General features: G+C 41.0%; 1 protein-coding gene across 1 annotated transcript; it reads left to right on the forward strand.

Annotated features, from left to right (window-relative positions):
- Positions 1 to 480: 480 nt before the first annotated feature.
- LOC135704729 (uncharacterized) lies at positions 481 to 2289 on the forward strand. The gene has a single exon (XM_065226212.1). The coding sequence runs from the start codon at positions 481 to 483 to the stop codon at positions 2287 to 2289; it is 1809 nt and encodes a 602-aa protein (XP_065082284.1).
- The last annotated feature ends 8623 nt before the right edge of the window (positions 2290 to 10912 follow it).

The raw sequence follows: 10912 nt of genomic DNA on the forward strand, positions 1-10912 counted from the left end.
TGCACGTGCACTTTTGGATTCGGGCAGCGAGTGTTGCTTCATAACGGAGACCCTTTCCCAATCGCTGACGGTTCGGAGAAAGAAAATCTCTCTACCAATTGCTGGAATAGGTCGGTCATCCACTCAGGCTCAACAAAAATTCATTTCCACCATTCGTTCTCTAGCCTCCGATTTCGTCGCTACTGTAGAATTTCTCGTTCTTCCAAGACTCACCGTTGATTTGCCGTCCACATCGATCGACATAACGTCGTGGAAAATTCCTCCGGAACTGCAGCTCGCTGATCCAGCATTCTATATCAAGCCAATCCTGTCGACCTCATTTTGGGTGCTGAAGTGTTTTTTGACATATTTAACTCGTCGGACAGAATTCAACTAGGCGAATCTCTGCCGGTTCTCGTGAATTCAACTTTCGGCTGGGTAATATCAGGGCGATCTGCGCATTGTCATCCAATCACGCCTGTCATTTCCAACGTAGCCACCATGTCAAACCTACCTGAAATTATGGAAAGATTCTGGTCATTGGAAGAAGATGAATCCACACCTTGCTACTCCGTTGAAGAAGCTGCTTGTGAAGGGCGCTATATCGTTCGCCTTCCACTGAAGGAAGATATATTGGTCAACCTGAGCGACAACCGCAACACAGCAATCCGGCGCTTTCATCTGCTAGAACGACGGCTGACTCGTGACGAAGGCCTAAGTAAACAATACTGCGAATTTATGGATGAATACTACAATCTTGGTCACATGGAACGTGTACAGAACCACGAGAACTTACCGGTACCGTGTTTCCATCTTCCTCACCACGCTGTGGTTCGAGAAGACAGCTCAACCACAAAGGTCCGAGTTGTTTTCGATGCATCGTGTAAGTCAGCGACTGGACTGTCGTTAAATGATGCTCTAATGGTCGGTCCTATCGTCCAACAAGACATGAGATCAATCATGATGCGTTCACGAAAGCACCCCATAATGCTCACTGGCGACGTTAAGCAAATGTACCGGCAAGTACTGGTGGACAAACGCGATACACCTCTTCTACTTATTGTCTGGCGACCCTCTCCCGATTTGCCCCTCCTCACTTTCGAACTGAAAACGGTAACGTACGGGACAGCCAGCGCGCCGTTTCTCGCCACACGGGTACTTAAACAGCTAGCAGAGGATGAACGAGAAAATTTCCCCGAGGCGGCAGAAGTTCTCTGCAAGGACTTCTATGTAGACGACTTATTCTCCGGTGGACCCAACGTCACTGAAACTTCGAAGTTACGAGAGCAATTGGATTCGTTACTGGCTAAGGGCGGATTCCAGTTACGTAAATGGGCATCGAACGAAGACGCCGTCCTCGAAGATGTACCTCCGGAAAATCGTGCTCTACAGCCATCCGTAGACCTTCAACCTGACCAATGCATAAAAACGCTGGGCTTACACTGGGAACCTGCATCTGACGTCTTCCGGTATCGCATCGAGCTACCTCCCCCTGGTACAACATCATCACTCACCAAGCGAATGGCACTATCTCTCATTGCCCAACTGTTCGATCCTCTCGGACTGGTGGGTCCAGTCGTCACAACAGCAAAGGTTTACATGCAGTCACTATGGACCATGAAGGATGAAAACGGAAACACCTGGGGTTGGGATGTAGAACTCCCACCGGTCATGAAGGAACGATGGATCAACTACTACTCGCAGCTTCCACTATTGAACGAGCTTAAAATCCAAAGACACATTTTATGCTCCAATCCAACGTCAATTCAGCTTCACTTTTTTTCGGACGCATCACAGCATGCTTACGGAGCGTGTGCATATGTGCGATCGACGAATGCGGAGAACACCGTTAATGTGGCTCTTCTGACAACGAAATCCAAGGTGGCTCCTTTGAAGCAACAAAGTATCCCACGGTTGGAACTGTGTGGGGCTCTCATCGCAACTCAATTGTATCAAAAGGTTAAATCGTCTCTTCAACTAGAAGCAAAAACCTTCTTTTGGGTCGACTCAACGACGGTCATCAGTTGGCTACTATCATCACCATCCACTTGGACAACATTCGTGGCCAACCGTGTCTCGAAAATCCAGTTGGGTACAGAGAATTGCACCTGGCATCACATCGCTGGCCAAGAAAATCCCGCAGATCACATTTCTCGAGGCATGACCGCCGAATCGATTCTCAACAACGATCTCTGGTGGTATGGACCGCCATGGCTGCGACGCAACGAACAAGAATGGCCTGCACATCTGATCGACCCAGCAGAAGATACAACAGCATCCCAAAAGCACGCAAAACACCGGCAGCGTTGACAACTGTAGTCACCGAACCTTCGTTCATTCTCCAGTTATAATCGAATGCTGCGGATAGTTGCATATTGCCGCAGATTTGCCAGAAATTGTCATCGCATCAAAGAAGAGCGACCGGATGAGATCCAAATCAACGCAGAAGAAATGAAGGAGGCAGAAGCAACATTAATCCGATTGGTTCAGCAGCAACATTTCGGTGAAGAATGGAAGCTACTGCAGTTGGGAAGAATTCAAAAATCAAATGGTTCTATCCCTTTCTCTCGACTGACGGGATGATTCGCATTGGAGGCAGATTGAAGCAAGCACCTCAGCCCTACGATGCCAAACATCAGATTATCCTTCCGTCATCTCATCCATTATCAGCACTTCTTGTACGAAGCTACCACGAGCAGCACCTACATGCTGCACCACAACTACTTCTCACTATCTTACGGCTCCGGTATTGGATCTTAGGGGCCAGGAGTTTGACCCGTCGAATTGTCCACAACTGCGTCGTGTGCGTTCGAGCTCGCCCCAAGCTACTCGAGCAGTTTATGGCTGAACTGCCTGCCTCACGGATTACAGCTTCTAGACCGTTTTCATCGACAGGTGTGGACTATTGGGGTCCAATTTACTTGCAACCAATCCATCGACGAGCTGCTTCTAGGAAGGCCTACGTGGCAGTCTTTGTGTGCTTCTGCACGAAGGCTGTGCAGTACTGCAAAGTTCATCAGGCACTCCGAAAATTCGTCTCACGCCAGGGACTATGTTCCAACATACACAGCGACAATGGGACAAATTTCGTAGGAGCAGACAGAGAGCTACGAGCACTGGTTAAAAGCAAGCACCACCGGCAGACCATCGCACAAGAGTGCACCGAACTTGGCATCAAGTGGCACTTCAATCCACCGAAAGCCTCCCACTTCGGTGGCTTATATGAAGCTGCCATTAAATCAGCGCAAAAACACTTCATCAAAGTGCTGGGAATACGCACATTAGCCTACGACGAAATGGAAACTTTGTTAACTCAAATTGAAGCCTGCCTTAACTCACGTCCGCTGGTTCCACTGAGCGACGATCCATCGAACTTCGATCCATTAACGCCGGGTCATTTCTTGGTTGGTTCAGCATTGAAGGCAGTTCCAGGCTTCGACCTTACGGAGGTACTTTTCAATCGCTTGCGGCAGTACGAAGCAACACAAAAAATCCTACAATGTATTTGGCGCAGGTGGCATGCAGAATATTTGTCCACCTTGCAATCAAGAACCAAATGGTTCAACCCACCGGTGCAAATTACCAAAAACTAGCTGGTAGTTATCAAGGACGAAAAGCTTCCTCCAATGAAATGGCCTACAGCTAGAATCCTGGACCTTCATCCTGGATCGGACGGAATCACAAGAGTCGTCACCATTCAAACTAAAAATCGATCAGAATGAAATCGGAGGACTTCAAATGAAACAGATACAAGGCCCTGTTGAAACAGGGACAAGGAATTATTCGTTCTTCATCAAAACTGGGCAACAGCAGAAAGTGAAAGTGACATCGACCGACGAGTGACAACTGTGCCGAACGAAGAACGAAAGCGAAACGTCAATTTTTATCGATATTTCTACGAGGGACAACCCACGCGCTTCATCTAGAGTTGGATTCAAAATTAATTTAGCGTTACATTTGCAACGGACCCATTTGAAGATACGGAGCATGCAGCCAGTCAAGGACATAACCCCCGGGGAAAGCGTGTATGTGCAGAAATGATGTTTCTGAGGGGCCAGGATGTTCGCACACGAAGGAGTCTTCAGCGCTATCTTTATGTCATTTGCATCGTAACTCGCCAATAGTCGAATTAGGTCGACATAGAATCCATCTTCGTTGCTCAATGTGACAGTAGCCGCCTACATTTCCGGGACAACGTACTTCCTATGGAGCAACTATAAAAGGCATCTACGAAGCAGTGGAAGATCTCTTTTTCATCATCATCTGTTGTGCTGAAACCATCATCATTAGAAATTTGTAGTAGTGTAGAATTGTAGCAGAAGAAATATAAACTGAAGTTTAATTTTAATAAAGTGCATTTAATTTAGTTCAAACAATGTGTAATTGAGTTCAGTGGAAGGAAGAAAAACTACTTACCTGCATGTGAAGATTAATAGTTAAGTGCATCTGAAAGAAAGTTTATAGAAATACTTACCTGAACCTGAAGACGTCCACTGGGAAAAGTGTACACCTGAAACTTACCTGTGCTGCTCTCGCTGATGCTATCACATTGCATTCACTATATTACATTTTACTGATCCGCTGGTTCTACAGCGAGCAATACACGTAACTGTTGCTAAAAGAACATTCATTATTCATATTTTGAACATTGTATATTATCAAACATATTCCAAAGCATGAGCATGATCACAGCTATTATACATTTATGAATGTTTTTCTTAGGGGGACCATATTGCCCCTAGCTACCCTATATAGGGGAAATGGCTCTAACGTTGGCCTATGGATCTAAGATTGGGCCCATCGCTAAAAATCTGCTTTTTATAAATTTGATCTAGATGAACGCGTCATTGGGACGGTACTAATGGATATTTCTGGTCGCTATTGAAAATTTAGTCGATTGCTTAATTTATGTATGGGCCCAAATTAGGCATTTAGGCCGACATTACATCCATTTCCCCTATATATAAAAATACAAAAATTATAATAATTAACCTTCTACAGACTAGATCAACTTAATCAATATTAACTGCATTATTTATATATTTAAATTATATTGCATTAGGTACTCATCCAAATTAAAATGAAGCTGATGAAGCAGAGCAAGCAACAAGAATACTTAACATTATATACATCTATTTGTTTTAAAGGTTGTTTCTCGTCATGCATGACATCATTTAGATGAGATTGGATTTCCAGTTTAATTTTAGTCCTGTTAGTTATACATCATACTTTTTTCATTCTTGAAAAATAACAAAGAGCAAATTTTCATTACGTCGAATGTAACAAAGGTAAACAAAGTCGAGCTATCAGTGTCAATCGATGCTCCTGCTATTACACTATATACTGTCCGAATATAGGATCACATCCCATTTTTAAATTTATTTACCAGTCAAATTGCTTGTTGACGTAATCACCTTCCGATCAAAATAGTTTTCGATGTTACTTAAGTCACCCGATTTCTATGGAGATGCCGTTTGCATTAAGTAACAGCACTGAGAAACCCGTGAAAAGTGTACTTTCGTCGTTTTGCTTTCTCATTATTAAAGTGAATAAATCGAACTGTTTGTTGCTAAAATGTTTCGGTGGTCCTAAAATGATAAATGGGCTGCAAGTAAGGAGACGTAATTGATAATTCTCTCGAATATCCTGGTAAATACACTTTGACTTAAGTAACAATAGGGACCACCAAACGACGTATACTAACTTTTGACTCAAAAACCAATATTTCTAAAGCATGCAAGCTAGCGATTTGCATTTGTATGATTAAAACCCGGCTAAATATGTTAAACATTGCTATGACTATGAGATATGTGTTTAACTGGAAATAGGAATAACTTTTCGGTCATCAAAACAAAACTTTATTTTTCTCGGATCGGTGCGAATGTTTCTTACGACATAATGAAAATTTGCTCTTGTAAGTATCATTCGACCTAAAAATATTTATATGCATAATATAACCTTGAAATTTCAATGTTACATCCTCCTTATATTGGGACCTAAGGAGACATAGAGCTGCATCTTATTGTATGTAAAATATTAATTATTTTCATTGCAGAATATCAACTAATTTATCCATATAAATGTATTTTCATTATTTCGTATTTTAATGTTCTGATATATTTCATTTCTCCATTAAATATATTTAATTTATATAAATAAATACTGGGTTGGGAGGGAGCATCAGGTTATCATTTGACCTGGAACTGGACGATTTGAGTGGTATGACAACCGGAGTCTAGGAGAGAATAGACACTATTATTTTCTTTATCCTACCGATTCGATTGTGGTGGTGTGAATTCTTCTCCAACAGTTTCAGTGAGATTGACGCACCCTTCTTAACAAACCATCCTATAGTAAGCTTAATAAGTACATATTGCGAATTGCGTTATTAGATTTGTTGGATCGTATCGTTGGAAGGAGATTCTTAAATTTCCGTGGATTTTGGCCCTTCATACAGCGATATTGTGAATTCAGATCGGTGGTTCAAATTGATCTTGCTATTAAGTGGAGCTGTATACAAGACAAGATATTCGAAGGGATGGTGGCTACCTTACATACATACATACATACATAAGCAGTTTGGATTTCGCCATGGGTCAAGAGTGACCGATTTAGTTCGTAAAAATAAATCTGAATGCTGCTCAACTAAAGTTTCTCTTCCAGACATAGAAAAAGAATTCGACAGTGTTTGCCATGATGGTTTGATTGCCTTAAAAAATTTTGTCGATTGAACGATTGAAATTAAAAAAAAAAAAGTTTCATTTACCAGTCTATATTATGAGATATGTTTAAAATGGTTTAACTGACAGAACACAGCAAAAAAATAATTTTGATATCACATCAAAGTGGATGCACTACAATCATGTCGAAAATTTCATGTAATTTTTATGACCACATAAATAAACAAATGCAGTAAAAGCAGCGTAATGTCAGTTCATGCATTGTATTAATGATAATTTTGTCCTTTTTAGCAAGTAATATTACACCATATTTTCGACATGATTGTAGTGCATCCACTTTGACGTGATATCAAAATTATTTTTTTGCTGTGAACTTTGCAGGTAAATTATCAGCATTTTAAATCTGATCGACTTTCTGTTAGAGCAGGAGTCCCTCAGGGTAGCATTCTTGGGCCTATATTGTATATCATTTTCACTTCGAACCTCCCTGAGTTGCCTCAAATCTATATTCGCCGATTACACTGGCATTTTCGCTAAAGGAAAAAGTCTTCGTGTTATTTGCAGTAGACCGCAGAAAAGTTTAGATATTTTCTCTTCTTATCTACAAAAATGGAAGATTTCTTCTAACGCTTCCAAAACTCAACTTATAATATTCCCAAGTCCCGAACTTCCTTTTTGAAACCTACCCGAAAAAAAAAATACAGTGAAATTTTCAGTGGAAACAATGCTCTAACATTAATAATTATTGTCGACAATAAAAATGATTGTTATAATGTTGTACTCTTCCGAAAACGGCAAAACTGCTACCTAGCTGTACAATGAATGTACATAATAAAATGTTGTTACAATGTTTTTTATCGTATTTTTAATTTATTTTATTGTTAACATGATTCGATCATGAACAATAATGAACAACTCTATTACAATAAAAATTGTTGTTACATTAAATATTGGTGTATTTTCATTGTGGGTTACTTCACGAACAATAAAAATAAATCTGATTGAAGCATGCAGACTATGAGAGGGTCAGCAACACTGCCAATGTAATTAAGATAGGCGCTGCTCGTATGGCTCTGACTTTGACAGTTCGTTTGGCTCAAAACCAGGCAGTCCGCGTCCGCTCATATCTTATCCTAGACCCTCTCTAAAGCTTAATGGAGACCTTTTCCGTGCAGTCAATAATCATACAATAATAATAAAAAATTCCACCACTTGAAGATGTCAGGAAAGAACTCTCAGGTGGAAGCATATTTCATGGGCGATTCTCTCCAGTCGAATGCATTAACTTTTCAACGACGCTCAACCACCAAGGAGACGTGACCTAGGGTTATCGAGCGCAGGGGAGTTGGCCTGCATTTCTCACAAGTTCCGGATTGAATCTCGATCCATAACCAGTAAAAAAAGGACCACCCGTAACAGACATACCACCCCCTTCCCTTCCCGGGGCAATGTTTTATTTTTTCGATTTATTTTTAAAGTCGATAAAGTAGATCTGTCAAGCCAACACATACACTCTAAAGTACTCTGTTATTTTTTTTTAATCAATAAATTCGCCAACCAACAGTAAAATAACAATAATATATAATATTATTAAAAAAAAAATATATGGGAAAATCACGAAAATTTCATTGTTAAGATACTTAACAACCCCCCTTTTTTATTGTAAATTTTCCATTTACCATGAAATTTATTGTTTTGTACAACATAAATCAAGGTAAATTTATTGTAGACGTAACAATATAAATCATTGTTAAGACAATAATTTTCGTCTTATTGTTACATTGTTTTTCAATGTATTTTTGTTGTTATTTTTTTTCGGGTAGTAGCACAAACGAAGTGACAGACGACTAACTGGCGAAGAAATCCATTTAAATAATGTGGTTCACTGTAATAGAATTTTCTTGGAAGCTTGTGCCATCATCCACCAGATGGGTTAGTTTTTTTGTTTTGATTTGAACAAAGTTGATTTTGTGTACAATGATTCTTTGGCAGTGTGCAAAGAGTGCGTATCATTTTGTCATTTTTTTATGCTTTGCAGTTTTGAGTAGAGTGAAAGAGATAGAACCAAAATATTCTAGTACATTTGGTGAAAATGCTAGTTCAATCCAATAGTAGTGTTGCCATGTTGTACAATCCAGTAGTAGTGGTGTTGAAATGTGGTACACTGAAAAATTGCAATAGCAGGTTAGTCACCAAAGTTTTCGAGCCGCTCCGTCTGTCACTTCGTTTGTGGTAGTAGTCACATAGTCACTATGAAGGGAGTTCCAATTTCACGGTTATGTCAAGTGAAATATCTTGGATTAGTACTTGTGTGTGTGTGTGTGTGTGTGTATATGTGGGTGTGTGTGTGTGTCTGTGTGTGTGTGTGTGTGTGTGTGTGTGTGTGTGTGTGTGTGTGTGTGTGTGTGTGTGTGTGTGTGTGTGTGTGTGTGTGTGTGTGTGTGTGTGTGTGTGTGTGTGTGTGTGTGTGTGTGTGTGTGTGTGTGTGTGTGTGTGTGTGTGTGTACAATCTAACCCCCACTGTCCGGCAGTGTTATTATGGAAGAAAACTGCTTTTTATTACCCTTCAATTAAAGCAGGTTTAGTCCGGGAGTTAGAAGGTGTTAGCTCTATTGCAGCTCCAGTGACCCATTTCAGAATGCCAGATAGTTCACGACCACTCCGAGGTCACTTTTACTTACAATAAGCCCCGCATGTTCACTCTACCTTTATCAAATGGATAATGGTATCATAAACACACTTCCAGATTAAAAAAATATTATTTCCAAATCTGGCACGTATATAGTTTTGAAATTTGTTCAACTGTATTCAATCGATTTGAATGGACATTTCTTACCAATTTTGTTTCGAATACCTCTTGATTCATCTGCTGGCAGCACTTACTGACCCTTACCGGCGACCAACTCGTCTGCCCGCAAAAGCAACAACGCCTAAATCTCAAAGCTCTCCGGACGTCCCCTCGAAAATGCAATCGAGATATGTATAAGAACAATCTTCAACTGGAACGTACTCACCAAGTCAATAAATCCGGGAGCACATTCCCGATGCTTATTTTTCTCTCGCAAACCCGTCATCGTTGAACGGCAAAAAAAGGGAACTCGGTGAGCAATTTTGTGGTACGGAATTTTCACTGAACATAAACCGCGAATTTACGAATTTCACCACTCCCAACCGCGAAACACGTTCAGAAGCACTTTTGGTACACTTTCGATCAATTTCTTTCGAAAACACAAAAAAAAAGTTGCAAGCGAGCCAACATCAACACCCGAGTCAACACCGATTGTGCCGAACTCTTTCACGCACCTTGCAGCGCGTAAATAAACTGAAATTAAAAATTATCACTCGCGATGCCACTAATTTCTGGTCCGGGAGAAAATCAAATAACGCAGATTGCGACATCTCTTCTGTACTTTTTTTTTCCTTTGGTTTGTTTTTTTCGTCGATCTTGTTTTCCGTGCTGAGCACCAATGCTACCGACGTGCCAGGAAGGCAGCTCCCACACCTGGACCCTACCTATCGACCCATCAACTCATGAACCGGGGACCAACGGCTTTACTTCCCATCCGAAGGAAGGCGTGATCAGAGATGTTATGCCTCAGAACATCCCGGCGGCGCCGACTGGGGTTGAACCCAGGCCTGCTGGGGTGAGAGGTAATCACGCTTACCACTACACCACCGGCGCCGTTATCTCTTCTGTTCTGATGCTTGCAAACATGTTGAATCACGTTTTCTTTCTCTATTCTAAAACTTCCCGGAAAGCGAGAAAACTACCAATCACACACGTATAAACGTCAGAGCGCCAGCGCTAATCCGGAAAATGCAGCCGAAAACTATGAACGCGAACGCACGCACAAAACAGAGAACAACACAACCGTATCCAAAGGCGTTCGAAACTGCCAAATATCTTGGATTAGTACTTGAGCAAAAATTATTTTATAAAGATCACATTGAGGGCATTCAAGTCAAATGTCAAACAAATATATAAATGTTTGTAAACAGGAAATCAAAACTTTGCCAGAAGAATAAACTTCTAATATTATACAATTTTTACATGCTTTACGCTATGCCCATATGGTTTATAGTTGTTGCACTATCAGGAAACAAGCACATGAATTTTGAAGCTGCCTCCCCGATATAGTACTACCATAGAGGCAACTCTAAGCCCAGAAGGTCCCGAAGAAACGTGCTCAAACTTTTCAAAAAAAAAGCTGCCATACAACATAGTATTACCAGTATTTCGCTACTGGCCCTCT

Source organism: Ochlerotatus camptorhynchus, unplaced genomic scaffold (assembly GCF_037179485.1).
Source record: "Ochlerotatus camptorhynchus isolate MF236.1 unplaced genomic scaffold, CSIRO-AGI_Acam_v1.1 ptg000246l, whole genome shotgun sequence".
Classification (NCBI taxonomy): Eukaryota; Metazoa; Arthropoda; class Insecta; order Diptera; family Culicidae; genus Ochlerotatus; species Ochlerotatus camptorhynchus.

Excerpts from the sequence above, each read along its gene's own strand:
- LOC135704729 (XM_065226212.1), top strand. The coding sequence starts at position 481 with ATGTCAAACCTACCTGAAATTATGGAAAGATTCTGGTCATTGGAAGAA.